The sequence below is a fragment of the Pongo abelii genome, chromosome 6, assembly GCF_028885655.2.
Source record: "Pongo abelii isolate AG06213 chromosome 6, NHGRI_mPonAbe1-v2.0_pri, whole genome shotgun sequence".
Taxonomy (NCBI): Eukaryota; Metazoa; Chordata; class Mammalia; order Primates; family Hominidae; genus Pongo; species Pongo abelii.
The window spans coordinates 131,265,456-131,285,230 of NC_071991.2; the positions used below are offsets into that span (position 1 = coordinate 131,265,456).

General features: G+C 38.4%; 1 protein-coding gene across 6 annotated transcripts in view; it reads left to right on the top strand.

Annotated features, from left to right (window-relative positions):
• The window catches only part of EXOC4 (exocyst complex component 4), an 870,395-nt gene that overhangs the window by 672,826 nt on the left and 177,794 nt on the right, over nt 1-19,775 (top strand). For all 6 annotated transcript variants that reach the window (XM_054558840.2, XM_054558838.1, XM_054558839.1 and 3 more), the window contains 1 exon segment: nt 7,119-7,274. In XM_054558840.2, coding sequence (XP_054414815.1) covers nt 7,119-7,274 — 156 coding nt within the window.

The window sequence follows — 19,775 nt, forward strand, 5'->3', positions numbered from 1 at the left end:
GCGTATATTGAACCAGCCTTGCATCCCAGGGATGAAGCCCACTTGATCATGGTGGATAAGCTTTTTGATGTGCTGCTGGATTCTGTTTGCCCGTATTTTATTGAGGATTTTCGCATCAATGTTCATCAAGGATATTGGTCTAAAATTTTCTTTTTTTGTTGTGTCTCTGCCAGGCTTTGGTATCAGGATGATGCTGGCCTCATAAAATGAGTTAGGGAGGATTCCCTCTTTTTCTATTGATTGGAATAGTTTCAGAAGGAATGGTACCAGCTCCTCCTTGTACCTCTGGTAGAATTCGGCTGTGAACCCATCTGGTCCTGGACTTTTTTTGGTTGGTAAGCTATTGATTATTGCCACAATTTCAGCTCCTGTTATTGGTCTATTCAGAGATTCAACTTCTTCCTGGTTTAGTCTTGGGAGGGTGTATGTGTCGAGGAATTTATCCATTTCTTCTAGATTTTCTAGTTTATTTGCATAGAGGTGTTTGTAATATTCTCTGATGGTAGTTTGTATTTCTGTGGGATCAGTGGTGATATCCCCTTTATCATTTTTGATTGCATCTATTTGATTCTTCTCTCTTTTTTTCTTTATTAATCTTGCTAGCGGTCTATCAATTTTGTTGATCCTTTCAAAAAACTAGCTCCTGGATTCATTAATTTTTTGAAGGGTTTTTTGTGTCTCTATTTCCTTCAGTTCTGCTCTGATTTTAGTTATTTCTTGCCTTCTGCTAGCTTTTGAATGTGTTTGCTCTTGCTTTTCTAGTTCTTTTAATTGTGATGTTAGGGTGTCAATTTTGGATCTTTCCTGCTTTCTCTTATGGGCATTTAGTGCTATAAATTTCCCTCTACACACTGCTTTGAATGCATCCCAGAGATTCTGGTATGTTGTGTCTTTGTTCTCGTTGGTTTCAAAGAATATCTTTATTTCTGCCTTCATTTCGTTATGTACCCAGTAGTCATTCAGGAGCAGGTTGTTCAGTTTCCATGTAGTTGAGCAGTTTTGAGTGAGATTCTTAATCCTGAGTTCTAGCTTGATTGCACTGTGATTTGAGAGATAGTTTGTTATAATTTCTGTTCTTTTACATTTATTGAGGAGAGCTTTACTTCCAAGTATGTGATCAATTTTGGAATAGGTGTGGTGTGGTGCTGAAAAAAATGTATATTCTGTTGATTTGGGGTGGAGAGTTCTGTAGATGTCTATTAGGTCCGCTTGGTGCAGAGCTGAGTTCAATTCCTGGGTATCCTTGCTGACTTTCTGTCTCGTTGATCTGTCTAATGTTGACAGTGGGGTGTTAAAGTCTCCCATTATTAATGTGTGGGAGTCTAAATCTCTTTGTAAGTCACTCAGGACTTGCTTTATGAATCTGGGTGCTCCTGTATTGGGTGCATATATATTTAGGATAGTTAACTCTTCTTGTTGAATTAATCCCTTTACCATTATGTAATGGCCTTCTTTGTCTCTTTTGATCTTTCTTGGTTTAAAGTCTGTTTTATCAGAGACTAGGATTGCAACCCCTGCCTTTTTTTGTTTTCCATTTGCTTGGTAGATCTTCCTCCATCCTTTTATTTTGAGCCTATGTGTGTCTCTGCACGTGAGATGGGTTTCCTGAATACAGCACACTGATGGGTCTTGACTCTTTATCCAATTTGCCAGTCTGTGTCTTTTAATTGGAGCATTTAGTCCATTTACATTTAAAGTTAATATTGTTATGTGTGAATTTGGTCCTGTCATTATGATGTTAGCTGGTTATTTTGCTTGTTAGTTGATGCAGTCTCTTCCTAGTCTCGATGGTCTTTACATTTTGGCATGATTTTGCAGTGGCTGGTACCGGTTGTGCCTTTCCATGTTTAGCACTTCCTTCAGGAGCTCTTTTAGGGCAGGCCTGGTGGTGACAAAATCTCTCAGCATTTGCTTGTCTGTAAAGTATTTTATTTCTCCTTCACTTATGAAGCTTAGTTTGGCTGGATATGAAATTCTGGGTTGAAAATTCTTTTCTTTAAGAGTGTTGAATATTGGCCCCCACTCTCTTCTGGCTTGTAGGGTTTCTGCCGAGAGATCCGCTGTTAGTCTGATGGGCTTCCCTTTGATGGTAACCCGACCTTTCTCTCTGGCTGCCCTTAACATTTTTTCCTTCATTTCAACTTTGGTGAATCTGACAATTATGTGTCTTGGAGTTGCTCTTCTCGAGGAGTATCTTTGTGGCGTTCTCTGTATTTCCTGAATCTGAATGTTGGCCTGCCTTGCTAGATTGGGGAAGTTCTCCTGGATAATATCCTGCAGAGTGTTTTCCAACTTGTTTCCATTCTCCCCGTCACTTTCAGGTACACCAATCAGACGTAGATTTGGTCTTTTCACATAGTCCCACATTTCTTGGAGGCTTTGCTCATTTCTTTTTATTCTTTTTTCTCTAAACTTCCCTTCTCGCTTCATTTCATTCATTTCATCTTCCAGGGCTGACACCCTTTCTTCCATTTCATCGCATCGGCTCCTGAGGCTTCTGCATTCTTCACGTAGTTCTCGAGCCTTGGTTTTCAGCTCCATCAGCTCCTTTAAGCACTTCTCTGTATTGGTTATTCTAGTTATACATTCTTCTAAATTTTTTTCAAAGTTTTCAACTTCTTTGCCTTTGGTTTGAATATCCTCCCGTAGCTCAGAGTAATTTGATCGTCTGAAGCCGCCTTCTCTCAGCTCGTCAAAGTCATTTTCCGTCCAGCTTTGTTCCGTTGCTGGTGAGGAACTGCGTTCCTTTGGAGGAGGAGAGGTACTCTGGTTTTTAGATTTTCCAGTTTTTCTGCTCTGTTTTTTCCCCATCTTTGTGGTTTTATCTACTTCTGGTCTTTGATGATGGTGATGTACAGATGGGTTTTTGGTGTGGATGTCCTTTCTGTTAGTTTTCCTTCTAACAGACAGGACCCTCAGCTGCAGGTCTGTTGGAGTACCTGGCCGGCCGTGTGAGGTGTCAGTCTGCCCCTGCTGGGGGGTGCCTCCCAGTTAGACTGCTCGGGGGTCAGGGGTCAGGGACCCACTTGAGGAGGCAGTCTGCCTGTTGTCAGATCTCCAGCTGCGTGCTGGGAGAACCACTGCTCTCCTCAAAGCTGTCAGACAGGGACATTTAAGTCTGCAGAGGTTACTGTTGTCTTTTTGTTTGTCTGTGCCCTGCCCCAAGAGGTATAGCCTACAGAGGCAGGCAGGCCTCCTTGAGCTGTGGTGGGCTCCACTCAGTTCGAGCTTCCGGGCTGCTTTGTTTACCTAAGGGAGCCTGGGCAATGGCGGGCGCCCCTCCCCCAGCCTCGCTGCCGACTTGCTGTTTGATCTCAGACTGCTGTGCTAGCAATCAGCGAGACTCCGTGGGCGTAGGACCCTCTGAGCCAGGTGCGGGCTCTACTCTCCTGGGGCACCGTTTCCTAAGCCCGTCGGAAAAGCACAGTATTCGGGTGAGAGTGGCCCGATTTTCCAGGTGCCGTCTGTCACCCCTGGAAGGGGAACTCCCTGACCCCTTGCGCTTCCCGAGTGAGGCAATGCCTCGCCCCTGCTTCGGCTGGCACACGGTGCGCGCACCCACTGACCTGCGCCCACTGTCTGGCACTCCCTAGTGAGATGAACACGGTACCTCAGATGGGAATGCAGAAATCACCCGTCTTCTGCGTCCCTCACGCTGGGAGCTGTAGACCGGAGCTGTTCCTATTTGGCCATCTTGGCTCCTTCCTCGCGAATAGATTTAAAAAGCCCTTTTCTTGTTTCTAACTTGTAGAAATTCTGGATAAAAAAATTATAACTTTAAAAGTATTTTAAATATGTAACCAAACTCAAAAGGATGAAAGAGAATTCTCCAGATGCCATGAATGAAAGAGGAATTAAAAGCCAGAAACAGACAAATGTGGAAGTTGAGTGGGCTACAGAGGTTTCAGGACCACATATAGAGGTCAAATAGAGGCTAGCATCTTGACATCTTCCAGGCAGGGAGGGAGCTTTATCTGTGCAGAAGTTATGCAAAGAACTGTTTCATTCATATCTCTTAGTTCATTCATGAATGGAACCAAGAAAACTTGGGACTTAAGAAGGAGCTACCCAACCTGGAGTAGAAAAGTAGCCCCTAAAAGAAATCAGAATCCCACACCTCATGTGATACGTGCAAGTAAGAACCTCAATTTGTACTACCTGCATAGGGAGAAAAAGCCTTAAGCCAAAAATAAAAAATAAAAAAAAAGGAAAACAATTTAAAAACCTATTTGGAACCAGGGAAACTCATAGAACCCAGAAGAGGCAAATGCAGACTACGTAACAGTGATATCTTGAAAATTCTGGGCAAATGCAAGATTCCTACAGAGGATAAGTCCCATTGAAGTAGAGCTTCCAGAACAAAGCAGCAGACCACATGAGGAAATGCACCATCATGAGAAAAGAAGGCAAATGCAACAAACAGGACACTTGACATCTACAAGAACTACCAAAGAATATAAAGCCACTTCATAAAAGGAACTTAAAAGTTGTTGATTTCTAAAACATTCAAGGAGATTAAAGAACAGATTCCATGATACAAGAACAGGACAGTTTGGGAGGCAAAAGCCAGTAGATTTGTAAAAGAGGCAAATAGAAAATCTAGAAATGAAAAATATAATAACTGAAAATTTTTCGAAAAGCAGTAGATGGGTTAAATCATAAAGTAGACCTTGGAGAGAGATTTCATGAATGAGAGGTGAGACAGTGAAGTCACTTAGTGCAGGCTGCTCCTTTGATGATTGCCTTTGAAGGAGAGGGAGCAGCTTTGTTAGAGAGGAATGCAGGGAAGAGATTCATTCATTCATTTTTAAAATAACAGAGGATTAGGGAATATATAGTGGAAAGAGTAAAAATACAGGAAAAAGGGGAGATAGGTCGGGGAGAAAAGATCCCCAAGAGCCTAACTAGAGGAATTACTGGAAATGAATGAGGATGAAACAAATTTGAACATATTTCTGTTGAGGGTAGGAGGTCAAATATTTGAAAGTATGTAATTAGATCCCTTCCTTCTCTGTTAGATAAGAAGGATATGGGGGATAAGCAATGAGGAGATACAGAAAGAGCAAATGATTTTTAAAGAAATAGCTACTAAGATAAATGGGGAGATGAGTCTGATCAGAGACAGGTATAAAGAATGTTAGAGAACATTGAGGGGTACACCTGCAACAGAATCTCTTATCTGAGGTGGTACCGTGCTATAAGATTGCATGTAGCAATGCAAGTATAAGATTGTAAAAGTTAGATTGTTGGATTAGTCCATAAATATTGCAGAAAAGATGCAAGGAAATAACAAAAGAGGGAATAGAAAATAGCAGTAAGAAAGTAATATGAGAGATTGGAGGGAAGAAGTTTCTGTAATCCAATTTTTGTGTCTCTGACCATGGTTACTATGAGAAAGCATTTGCTTATAGTGAATTAGAAGAATTCTAGAATCTGTTTTCCTCCTGCCTCACCTCATTTCCCATGCAAGTGTGCCTTGAGCTCAAAACTTTAGAAGAATAAGAGAGCAAATGAATAGCTTTCTTATTTATTCTGGTTTATTTTAAAAGAACCAGGGTAATATTGCTCCGCACAACAGCGGTCCCCAACCTTTTTGGCACCAGGGACTGGGCTGACATTTGGGGTGAGAAAAAGGGGATGGGATGGTTTTGGGATGTAACTGTTCCACCTCAGATCATAAGACATTAGTTACTTTCTCCTAAGAAGCATGTGATCTAGATCCCTCGCATGCGTGGTTCACAATAGAGTTTGCGTCCCTATGAGACTCTAATGCCACCGCTGATCTGGCAGGAGGTGGAGCTCAGGTAGTAATGCTCACTGGCCCGCTGCTCACCTCCTGCTGTGCCGCCCAGTTCCTAACAGGCCATGGACCAGGACCAGTCCGTGGCCCAGGGGTTGGGGACCCCTGCCCTACAACATGAAACTCTGTTACCTTAAATCAGTCTGTCATGAATCAAGGTTTGTAGGCTTCAACTTTTTGTTTTTGTTTTGTAGAGAGGGTCAATCTGTGTTGCCCAGGCCAGTCTTGAACTCCTGGCCTCAACCAATCCTCCTGCCTCAGCCTGCCAAAGTGCTGCAGTCATAGATGTGAACCACTGCATCTGGCCTAGGCTCCACCTTCTTTTGTCTACAAACATTAATTTTCTGTTGGGTCAAGGAGGTATCATACATACGTGCCGTATGTATTGTTTATTTGGAAGTGCATAATGCCCCCCAGAGTGAACCCTGTACCAAAAGAGATTCCTGCCTATGATGGGGGCAATCTCCTGGAGTCTTGGTCAGCCCCAGAGGAGAAGCCAGCTAATTGGCACTCCTTTCATAAATAAATGTCATTTCTGTCACCTAGTATTGCTGACGAGGATATTTAGATCGTTGAAATTAGTTATAGTGACACATGTTGAACCGAAAGAAAAGCTTTTTAATTAAGTCGAAATTAAACATTTAAGATGAATTTACAGGTAACATTCTGGTAAGAGCAGTATTAATAGCTAACCCATGGGCCCTATTAAAAGATTTGAAGCCAGTCAGCTCTAGGTCACTAGTCAGAGCTCACTGGAGATGGCAGTAATCAAAGGCTTTTTCTGCCTGACAACTGGGGCTGAGGGTTTCTTAATGATGGTAGATTGGCTGTGAAGAAAGTGGTGTCCATAATTCAAGCAATACCCTCAACTAGAACTAATTGATAGTTTAAACCAAGAAGTCAGTACAACCTTTTGTAACACTTCCGTTACCTTTCAGGTACTAGTTATGTTGTCACTTAATAGCATTCTTTTACATGGTTATCCCACTTTTTATTCAACATTTTCTTAAAAGGTCCCCCCCAAAACATACCATACGCTTTTATTTATCCTAAGGGATCAAATATGATAAGAGGAGCTAATTAGTTTTTTTCAACTGTCACGATTACTCAACAACTAAGAAACTAAGAATGAAATCTAGAAATGTTTCCCAGTAATGTGGCCTATTAATGGGTATCACAGACTCCAACTTAAATAATGGATTATGTTCAAAAGAGAGATGAGTGTGATTTCTTTTTTCCTGCAGCAAAGGTAGATGAAAATGCTAACTGAATACCAGGCATCATGCTACAGTGTCTTTTTTCTATTGGCTGTGTTTAGGGGTATTGTCCAGTCAGAAGAAAAACTTGTCATCAGTGCATCCTGGGCAAAAGATGATGATATCAGCAGACTCTTGAAATCTCTACCAAACTGGATGAATATGGCTCAACCCAAACAGCTGAGGCCAAAAAGAGAGGAGGAAGAAGATTTCATAAGGTAAAAGGTCCATTTTCTAAGTTGTCCTAAACATAGGGAGGAAGCACATCTGTTTAGCTAATATTTTCTTACATGAAATTTAGGCCAATTCTAAAAATCAAGCAGCAATTACTTGAACTGAGTAAAATCTGTTTTCCTCCTGCCTCACTTCATTTCCCATGCAAGTGTGCCTTGAGCTCAAAACTTTAGAAGGCAAAAAATTAATGTGTGTCAAATTTGGAACATTGCTAAATTGGGTTAAAGTATCTTTTTTTTTTTTTGAGACGGAGTCTCACTCTGTCTCCTAGGCTGGAGTACAGCGGCGCGATCTCGGCTCACTGCAAACTCCGCCTCCCGGGTTCACGCCATTCTCCTGCCTCAGCCTCCCAAGTAGGTGGGACTACAGGTGCCCACCACCACGCCCGGCTAATTTTTTGTATTTTCAGTAGAGACGGGGTTTCACCCTGTTAGCCAGGATGGTCTTGATCTCCTGACCTCATGATCCACCTGCCTCGGCCTCCCAAAGTGCTGGGATTACAGGCGTGAGCCACCGCGCCCGGCCTAAAATATCTTTTAATTTATAGGTTCTTCTTTCCTCTTAGAGGAAGAATAGAATTCATTCATTCATTCATTCAGCAAAGCTGTTTATAGCCCCCATATAGGCCATACCCTTTCAAACATGAGAGTAAGATAAGTTCTGTCCGTACAGAATATGTTTCTGTCCATACAGAATATGTTATGATTGTTCTTGACATGTTCTCCAGTCCGTAGAACTGTTAGTTGGACTTTCTGGAAAATACAAATGTGCTTCCTGTGTGTGTGTTCGCATACATTGTATTATCCGTGATTGTTTTCTTTGTTTTAACAAAAGTAGAGTCTTTCTTTTAACTTTATCACTCAACATTTGACTTTGTTCAGTTTAAATTATTTACTTAGCCATGAAAATGTAGCCTAATTTGATGAAGCTACTCATTTCCATATGGCTGGCTTGCCACAGTGAAACATTTTCACCTCTGTCACTTTAGAGCTGTGTAAAGTAGAAAAACAATGGTGGTAATACTTTGTCACATCAAAGTTAGGTTTAATATTATTTTCTTTTGCCTAAGTGAATGAATAAGTGGTAAAAATAAAATAAAAGCATTTTAAAGAAACAAAGACTAGAAGAGGAATAAAAGGAGTAATGGCCCATGTTTTAATTCATCACAGAACTGTGTTCTTATCTCTCTCAAATTGTGCAACTGTAGACAAATCTTTACTGCTCACAAAGTTAACCTATAATCATATACTACAGTGCCATATTTTTATGAACTTTTTAGTATGAAAATTTCCTATAGCGTCATGTTAAACTTTCTCAAAACCATGATACTTGAAAGTGCATGTGTAATTTAACCTAAATTCTTTCTGTTTGTGTTTTTCTTCCTTACTATTCACAGTATCTGAAAGAAACTTGTTAGCTAGTTAATTATATAAGAAAACTGTCTCTCTCCCCACCTTTGTTTTTTGAAGGAGCAATTTTAGGTTTGCAGAAAAACTTGAACAGAAAGTACAGAGTTGCCATAGATCCCCTTACACCTCCCCCAACCATTTCCTCTGCTTTTAACATCTTGCATTCATGTGGTATATTTGTTATAATTGATGAGCTAATACTGATACAATATTAATGACTAAAGTCTGTAGTTTACATTAAGGATCACTCTTCATATTCTAAATATATGGGTTTTGACACATGTATAAGGAATATATCCACCATTACAGTATTATGCAGAATAATACTTTTGCTGCCCTAAAAACGTCCTGTGTTCCTCCTATTCATCCCTCCCTCCCTCAACACCCTGAACCCCTGGCAACCACTGATCTTTTTATTGTCTCCATAGTTTTGTCTTTTGCAGAATGTTATATAGTTGAAATCATACAGTATGTTTCCTCTTGAGAATGACTTATTTTGCTTAGCAATGTGCATTTAAGTTTCCTCCATGGTTTTTTTTTGTGGTATTATTGCTCATTTCTTTTTATCTCTGAATTATGTTCCATTTCATAGGTGTACCACTTTATTCACTCATCTATTGAAGGATATCTTAGTTGCTTTCAAGTTATGGCAATTATGAACAAAGGTGCTGTAAATAATTTGTGTGCTGGTTTTTATGTGGATGCAAGTTTTTAACTCATTTGAGTAAATACCAAAGAATGTGATTGCTGGATCATAAGGGTAAAATATGTTTAGTTGTATAAGAAACTGCCAAAATGTATTCCAAAGTGGTTGTATCATTTCACATTCCTACCAGCAAGGAACAAGAGCTCCTATTTCTCCGCATCCTTGCCAACATTTGATGCTGTCAGTGTTTTGGATTTTAGCCATTCTTATGAATATGTAGTGATACCTCATTGTATTAATTTGCAATTTCCTAATGACATGTGATGTTGAACATCTTTTCATATGCTATTTGCTGTCTCTATATCTTTGGTGAAGTGTTTATTCCAATCTTTTGCCTACTTTTTAATTGGGTTATGGGTGTTCTTGTTCAGTTTTAAAAGTTATTTGTATATTTTGGGTAGCAGTCCTTTATCTGATAAGTATTTTGCAAAGATTTTCTCCCAGCCAGTGGTTTGCCTTTTCATTCTCTTCATGATGTCTTTTGCAGAGAAGTTTTAATTAAGTCCAACATATTTTTTTATGGATTGTGCTTTTCTGTCTTCTCTTGTTTTAATTATTTTGTATGGTTCCATTTTTTCTTGTCTTTTACCATATTAGTTATACTTCTTTTTTTACTCCTTGCATTCGTAGTATGCATTTATAACTAATCCAAGACTGCTTTCAATAACACTGTACCACTACACAGGCAGTGTAAGTACCTTATAACAGCATATTCCCAATTCCTCCTCCCTATCCTTTGTAGCATTGCTGTCATTGATTTCATTTATCCATAAGCTAGAATCATTGACTACAATGTTATTGTTATTATTTTGAACAAACTGTTGGATCAAGTAAGAATTAGAAAAGGTTTATTTTTACCTTCGTTTATTCCTTCCCTAATGCTCTTCCTTTCTCAGTGTAGATCCACGTTTCTGATCTGTATCATTTTTCTTCTCTCTGAAGAACTTTTGACATTTCTTGCAAGACAGATCTACTGGCAGCAAATTCTTTCAGTTCTTATTTGTCTGAGAAAGTGTTTATTTTTTCTTCACTTAAAGGATAATTTCACTGAGTACAGAAATCTAGACTGATGTATTAGTCAAGGTTTTGCAGAGAAACAGATCTAATAGGATGGAGGGAGGGATAGGCAGATAGATAGATTGACTGATTATAGGAATTGGCTCATTAAATTATGAGGCCAAGAAGTTCCACCATCCACCATTTGCAAGCTGGAGAACAAGGAAAGTCAGTGGTGTAATTTATTCCATGTCCAAAGACCTGAGAACAGGGGTGGAGGGTGAGGCTAGTGTAAGTCATGGAGTCTGAAGGTCTGAGAACCAGGAGCTTCAGTGTCTGAGGACAAGAGAAAATGGATGTCCTGCTCTAGCATACAGAGAATGAATTCACCCATCTCCACCTTTCTGTTCTATTCAGGCCCTCAATGGATTGGATAATACCCATCCATGTTGGTGAGGGAGGATCTTCTTTACTAAGTCTACTCATTAAAATGCTAATCTCTTCTGGAAACACCCTCACAGACACACCAGAAATGTTATACCAGTTATCTGAGCATCTCTTAGCCCAGTCAAGCTGACATATAAAATTAAACATCACAATTGAGGGTTGTTTTTTTTTTCTTTTAACAATTAAATATTTCACTCCACTCTCTTCTTGCCTGCATGATTTCTGAAGAGAAATCTGATATAATTCTTATCCTTGTTCCTCTATCAGATTTCTTTTCCTCTGATTTCTTTAAAGATTTTTTTTGTCTTTGATTTTGTATGCTTTGAACGTGATATGCCTAGGTGTAGAATTTATGGTGTGTATCCTGCTTGGTGTTTTCTGAGCCTCCCAGATCTGTAGTTTGGTATCTCTAATTGATTTGGGGTAATTTTCAGTTACTATTGCTTCAAATATTTCTTCTGTTGCTTTTTCTCTTTCTTCTCCTTCTGATATTCCCATTATGCATATGTTATACCTTTTTAAACTGTCTTATAGTTCTTGGATTATATGTTTTTTAACTATCTCAGAGTTCTTAGATATTCTGTTGTTTTATTCTTCTTTTCTCTTTCTGGTTCAGTTTTGAAAGTTTCTATTGACATTTCTTCAGTGTCTCCAGTTCTTTCCTTGGCCATATCCAGTCTATTTCTGAGCCCATCGGAGGCATTCTTCATTTTTGTTACAGTGTTTTTTATTTCTAACATTTCCTCTTGATTCTTTCTTAGAGTTTTCATCTCTTCTTACATTACCTGTAGTTTTCTTTTTATTGGATGTCTATTATATATATATATACTTTTAATGAAGCATAATAAATATATGAGAATGTACACATATCAAAGCCACAACTGTGCCAAGTTTTACACTTTTCACTTTTGTAACCAATACTCAGATCAAGAAACAGAATATTAGCAATAAGAAATAGAACATAGCAATAAAGGGCCTTCTTGTCCTCCTCCTTTCTAGTTACTGCCTGCCTCTTCAAAAGTTACCCTAGTTGACTTGTAACTACTAGACTAGTTTAATCTATTTTTGGACCTTATATAAATGGAATCATTCAGTTATATATATTTTTATTTTTATGACTGGCTTCTTATGTTCCACATTATGTGAGCAAGATTCATCCATATTGTTGTATATAGGTTCTCACTACTCCATAATCTATATTGTATTTCATTATGTTACTAAAACAAGGTTTTTAAAAAATTTATACATGTGTGTTTCTATGTGTGTGTGTATGTATGTATGTACAAGTAATTATGTATTCATACACTCATCATTCTGATGGGCACCTGGAACTATTTCAAATAGTGCTATTGTGAATATCCTGGGTTTTTTTTTTTGATAACCATATATGTGCATTTTGGTTGGGTATATCCTAGGAGTAGAATTTCTGGGTAATAGAGTATGCATATGTTGAGTTTTAGTATACACTGCCAAATAATTTTCCAAAGTGGTGGTAAGAGTTTACACTTTTTTTTTTTTTTTTTTTGGAGACAGAGTTTCGCCCTTCGCCCAGGCTGTAGTGCAGTGGTGTGATCTCAGCCCACTGCAACTGCCACCTTCTGGTTTCAAGAGATTCTGCTGCCTCAGCCTCCCAAGTAGCTGGAATTACAGGCACCCACCACAACGCCTGGCTGATTTTTGTATTTTTAGTAGAGACAGGTTTTCACCATATTGGCCAGGCTAGTCTCCAACCTTGTGATCCGCCCACCTCGGCCTCCCTTATAGTGTTGTATGAGAGTTCTAGTTGCCCCATATCTCACCAGCACTTATTTTTTTATTTTAGCCAGCCCAGTAGGTTTGTAAGGATATCTCTTTGTCGTTTAATATGCATTTATCTCTTGAACAATGAACTTGAACACTTTTTTATGAGCACTTACATATTTATTGGCCATTTGAATATCCTCTTTTGTAACATATTTGTTCAAATCTATTGCCCATTTTAATTAGCTTGTCTGTCTTTAGTGATTTTTAAGAGTTCTTTGCATATCTGGGTGTAACATCTTTGAGATAGATAGATAGACCAACAGATCTTCTCCCACTGTACAGGCTACCTTTTTTACTGTCTTAATGGTGTCTTTTACTAAACAGACTTTTTAAAGTTTTAATAAATTTAATTTGTTATTATTTATGGACAAGACATTTTGAATCCTATTTAAGAAATCTATGATTTACCAAAGTCACAGAGATGTTTTCTTCTAAAACCTTTATTGTGCTGAATATATTTTCCCCCTGCATCTGATATAAATGATAAGCTTTTACATTTTTATTTCCTCTACCTATTCTCTTCCCTTCATTTGCATCATGTTGTCATGACTATAGTGTAGAGAGTAACTTGAGGTATTTTTTTCTATCAAGACAAGTAAAGAATGATTGAGAGATCGATTGGTTAGAGCCCTGAGTAGAAATAATTAAACTGACCTTAGGACAAAGGTCAGGCCACAAGGCTCCACTCTTTCACAGTATTACCATAATATTTTCCCATTGCCAGATTTTGAAGATGCCTGGGTGAACATGTCCCCACTCGTTCTCTGTAAGCATACTCATCTAACTACAGCTGTCAACCTTAATAGTTGTGCTACAAGCAGTTTCTGGAAGAAAAATTATTTTTTCCCAACTTTACAGATTATTTTAAATCACTAAATATCTTTTTCTTCTTGTTCCTCAGCTTATTTTTGTGTAACTCCTTAATTGTATTTTATGCTTGGCAATGGGATTTTCCATCAATCTTATTAGGTATCTTCAATGGCTTAAATTGAAGGGAATGCTTTCTAGCCTCATTCCAGAAAAGAGAATACTGATCCAAAGGAATGAATTTTTACCCTTCATGCTTCTGATTTAGAAAAGCTAGAAGCAAGGTCCTGGCTTTCTTTATTCTTGTTTTGCTCACTGAGTTGTATCACTTTCTATCTTAAATTTGAAGGCAAAACAAATTAAATGTATATTTCTTAATACATGAAGCAAAGTGTAATCTTAAGTGTATAACTAAATGTAATGTTATATCTCATTATATACCATCCCAGATCAAAATATACAATTTTTCTAGTATCCCGAAAAGTCCTGCTCTCAAATAACCACTATTCTGACTTTCATCCCATAGTTTAGATTTACTTGTCTTTGAATTTTATATAAATTTAATTATAGCATCCAATTTATTTTGTTCAACATTATGCCTAAAGGATTTATCCATGTTTTTGCATGTAGACATGGCTTGAAAAACAAACTATATTTGCCTTAACAAAAGAAAAGTAACTTTTAGGTCTATTTGGTATATGATTGACTCTTTCCTTTTAACCTGTCACATTCTCTATCCCAATTAGAAGTTGAAAGCAAAGGTAAGTAGAAGAGGACACTCTTCATTGATATTCCAATGTGGTAGACTTGACAGAGTGCCTTGATTAAGCACTTTAGAGTACCATAGAATATGGCATGAGCCAAAAAGACTGAAAAGTCACAATCTCCCCCTATAATTAGTTTTTAAAGCTCAGAGGGCTGCTTGGCACATAGATGAATATAGAATCCATTGCCCTTTGCATTGAATAAAGGTTATGTTCCCTTCATTACTAAATGAGGCTTTTTTCTATTCTTGTTTTTTAACTAAAAAATAAAATGTATTATTTCTAGGCGTAACTTTGAATGGAGAGAGGAAAAATAGGTCAAGCAAGGGCTTTCATAGAAAAAAGAAAAATAGCAAATATCCTTTTATTCCCAAAGAAGCTGAAAGCAGGCTTTCTAGCCCATTGTCTTTGCACCTGCCATATATATGCATATATTTATCCTTTTGAGATCAATGATTATCTGCTGATAAAAGGCATTCCTGCTTTCTGGAGATGTAATTAACAGAAGGGATAAGGTGTCGGGGGAAGCAAAGGGGACAGGGAAGGAGCTAGGGAGGCCATGTGTATTAGAAAAACAGCCCCCACCCCAAATGATTACCCCCATTTCATTGATACCCTGAATGAAAGAAGAAGAGTCAGTTCTCTAGAGCCGGGTTTGAAAATTCTTAAGTGGATAGGTGTGATTGGTAGGACCTGGAGCAGAATTTTCAGGTGATAAAGGTCAAGCAATATATAAAACCTACAGATTAGTCTTGAAAGATGCACAATAAAGAATTAAGATTGTGCCTGTAATCCCAGCACTTTGTGAAGCCGAGGCGAGTGGATCATGAGGTCAGGCGTTCGAGACCAGCCTGACCAACATGGTGAAACCCCGTCTCTACTAAAGTAGAAAAAAAAATTAGTCGGGCATGGTGATGCGTGCCTGTAATCCCAGCTACTCAGGAGGCTGAGGCAGGAGAATTGCTTGAACCCGGGAGGCGGAAGTTGCAGTGAGCCGAGATTGCGCCACTGCACTCCAGCCTAGGCGACAGAGCAAGACTCCGTCTCAAAAAAAAAAAAAGAAAAGAACTAAGATCGTGCAGTTTATTCCAGCAGTCACAGCAATAAGAGTTGTCAGTGCCTGGCACAGTACAGCAGCAGTACGAATTTTCAGGAATTATTATTCCTACTCAACATATGAGGAAACTGAGGTGCAGAGGAAGTAAATGACTTCCCCAAGTTCACACAGCCACTAAGTGACAGGGATGGAATTTGACTCTAGGTAATCTGACTTCCAGAGCCACCACACTATGATTAACCAGCCTAAAAATGGATCAGGAATTTGTGGATTTTGACATTTGAATTATTCCTTCATTTTCATTGATCATCATAATCTTGACTGATATTTGAGTCATTTTATGCTAACGTCACAGACATTTATCATATAAGCATTTTGACTCTAGATTTTGTTATCATTGGTATTCATTATATTATACCTAATGTATTATATTGTTATAGGTTCTCTCCCTTCCAATAACAGGTTGGTAAACAGAATATCCAGCTATACTTGGAGGAAAAATTATCTATTGAATATAGGTGCTTTAAAACTGCTTGTCTTATTTTCCTCTGATTTATATGTTTGACTAATCAATGCAAAGAAAAAATAATAATCGTTGTTGAAAAGAAGATGGAGGAATGAAATATAAAAATGATATAAAATACATAGATTTTGGGTAGACCGTGATGCAGTCCTGAATAGGGAAGAGAGACCAAAGGACGTTTTGTAGCTATTTTTAGTTATTGAGTTATTTAGAAAATAACTTTTTTATTTTATCTGGGGAATCAAATGAGTGGTATGTTTATTATGACTACCTTTTGTGGTTTTATGAAATTAGGAAGTCAACATGATTAACTGCAAAATATTCATTTCCAGCAAGCAAGGTGGTTGATCTTACGTTATTATTTGGCACAAGTCATATATTAAATGTTCAGTGAAAAAGGAATAAAAGCAGAAAGCAGGTTTGCACTTTTACTTTTCTTCTGTGGAATCCTCTTAGCATAGTTCCTCATACCATAGGTCTTCAGTAAATGTTGCATGAATGAGAAGGATCAGCCACTCCTCAAATGAAAGGAATAAAATGTAAAAAAAAAAAAAAAAAAAAAAAAAAAATGAGGAGGAGGCCTCAGCCTTCAGTGAACTCTCTAAAAGTTACATGCATAGTAAGAAATTCCCTTTGGAAAGCCACTGGCCTACATTCTGGTCCTCAGCACCATCATTAACTAGTTTGTTTTGTTTTTGTCCTTAGTAGGTCTTTATACCTCTTCCATTTTCTCATCCAATTCAGATTAAACAATTCTAAGAGAAGCAGAAATCTAGCAGGGCTAGGAATGTGTTTAGATGTGGAAATTATATGAATAAAGTAGAGCACAAATGATTTTCAGAAAAGTTCCTGTTGGAAATTTGAAAGGTTCTCAACGTAATATAAGCAACAGCTGTTAAAAGGTTCCAGATAACTATAGCTATTGAAGAATCTTCAGATAAGCTTGAAGGAGTAAATGAAAGGGGCGAAGCAGGAAAAAAAAGACTTTAGCTATCTTGAACAAAGTGTTCATATTTATGTTCATAAATTGGAGACATTTATTTCATTATCTCTGGATGCTTAATATAACTTTTAAAATATAATTATAAAAGGAAAGATAAATCAGAAAACATGAATATATTAAATAAGTGCAAGAGTAAAAAATGCTTTACTGAAATATTTTCTTTGCTGCAGTTAAATGAGATGAAGGTCATAGATGGATATAGGATGCTGCCGGGCAAGTCTGGATGAGAAGCTGACTTAAATCTCAAAACTAAACAAAAAAGACAGGTCATTTACTGGAGACTCAGCTGCAAACATATCAATTAATGTTCAAGATGATTGAATTAGGCATTTTGTTATTATATGAAAATGATACTATTCTTGTTAGCATAAGAGTGGCAGTAAATGGAAAAAAACAAAATTTAAAATCTCCCCTATACATCACATTAATGCTAGTGTATTTGGACAATTATTTGAGAATTATAATTATCTGTTAGTATCATTAAAATGTCACTGATTTGTTTTCTAAATTTCATTTTTTATTTAATTTTAGATATAATTATTTAATTTTTTTCCATTAAGGTGGACATTTAATACCATTCCTCTTTCATTTGAGGCTTAATAAAAGAAAAAAAATGCAATTCTTCCAAAGTAGTCCCACTTAGCCCTTGAGAAAGTCAGGCTGGCAGTGGTCACCTGTGCCATTGTGGTGGTGGGCAGGATGCCTGTGATCAAGCCTGGGTAGGTTGCAGGCAGAAGTGTTTCCGAGACAAGGGCAAGCAGTGAGACGCTCTAGTAGCGCTGCCGAAAGCCCGTGCCTGCTGTAAGCTTGGCCCCACTCTGTCTCTGCTGATGCCTGTTCTCTGCTGCAAGCTGAAATTTCCCTGCCAGGGGGTGAAGGACCATTTGCCTCCTCACATCTGTCTTTCTGTCCCTGTTGAATTGTTTCTGCTTCCTAGTCCACCATCCTCTTTCATACTCACCTTTGCCATCAAGATTCAGCTTAGATATCAACTCCTCCAGCATCTCTTCCCAGAAACCCTCCTCCTGCTCCATGCTCCACCCTGCTCCCCTCACTCACAGTCTGTGGGTGAGTCAAACCAGTAAGCAGACCCTTAATAGTGTGGTGAGTGCTACTGCTGGAGGGAAAAATATGGATAAACCTACACAGAAGAGGCCAAAGAACTAAAAAGCCTTAGAAAGAGGAAGGGGATGGAATTGGAGCTCAGGGGAGGGGGTCCTCACCCATCCATCAAGCAAGAGGTCAGAAGACAATGTCTAAAATTAACATCAACAAGTAGCTATTTCAACAGATTCTTTAGAGAGATGGTGAAAAATCACTGGAAGAATTTAGAAACAGTAGTAGTACCTTTTTTTTTTTTTTTTTTTTTGAGACGGAGTCTCCATCTGTCGCCCAGGCTGGAGTGCAGTGGCACGATCTTGGCTCACTGTAACCTCCGCCTCCTGGGTTCAAGCGATTATTCTGCCTCAGTCTCCCAAGTAGCTGGGACTACAGGTGCGTGCCACCATGCCCGGCTAATTTTTGTATTTTTAGTAGAGATGGGGTTTCACCTTATTGGCCAGGCTGGTCTTGAACTCCTGACCTAGTGATCCATCCGCCTTGGCCTCCCAACGTGCTGGGATTATAGGCGTGAGCCACCACACCTGGTTACAGTAGTACCTTTTTAGACAGTTATATGTGGTTATTTCTGGGGCACAACACTGAGACTGGGGAGTGGTAGGACAGTGGGGTCACAACTGATTAGTGTAGGTTATTTAACCATGGGTAATTATACCTTTGGTTTAGAATTGTTATTTGCTTTAAAAACAATTCTCCACACATCCTCAAACCCTGTGACTGCTCTGATAGTTACCTACTGCTCCCAAATACACTGTTTTTCTAACACTTCTATCCCAGAAAAAAAATGGATCATCTTAAGCCATTTTCACTTTTTTGCCAATTTTACACAAAGCATTTACTCTTTATAGTATCTCTTTTTTTTTACTTTCCAACTTTTATTTTAGATTCAGGGGTATGTATGCAGGTTTGTTACATGGGTAAATTGTGTGTCATGGGGATTTAGCATACAGAATATTTTGTCACCCAGTTAAGAAACATAGTACCCGATGGGTAGTGTTTTGATCTAACCCTCCTCCTACCCTTCACCCTCAAGTAGTCCCATGTCTACTGCTCCCTTGTTTGTGTCAATGTGTATCTCATTTTGCCCCTGGCAAGGTTCACATCTCTCTCTTCCTTCCTCCTAAAACCCCCTCCCCTGCTTATTCTTCATCCCTTCTCTTCTCTGTTCCAAGAGAAGAGAAACCTTACCTGATACCATTGCTTTTGCCTGAGGTCAATTGTTTAATGTCTCTGCTCTGAACAGATTTCGATTCTTCAAGAGGAAATCATATGGCAATTTGTGAAATAACCAGGATAATCAATAAGCTGGTATACTCAGGGGAAGGAGTTCAGTGCTATATAAAGTATGGCTTTTAAACCTATACTCATTCTCAGTAGTGGAAAAACCAGAGTATAATGTGTTCAACTTATAATAAGTGGTTATTGGTTATTTTACTCCTATCACCTGGTAATCTATTTTGAAGTTCAGGAATTCTTTATGGAAAGTTATTGTTATAATTATGCACTGTATCACGCATATTATACAGTGACTCCTGGCAGAAAAACTGCATACCTACAGAAGTCCTAGCACCTAAAGAAAAAACATGAACCTAATCGTTTATACCTAGTGTTGCTTGACAATATCTATGAAGCAAAGTTAGTGGCCAAGCTTATTTGAGTGTCTTAGCTAAAGAAAGATAACATTCTTTTTCCAAACTCATAGAGCATTTCCATGCAATTGTGTTCCAAGTCTACATATCATAACTCTGAGCTGGTGCTGTCAGCACCAAAGTAACATGCTGCTTTGCAGTTAGCTTTTTGCTTAGTTTTTAGTATCAATTTTCATGGAATTTTTTCATTGTCTTTACCCAC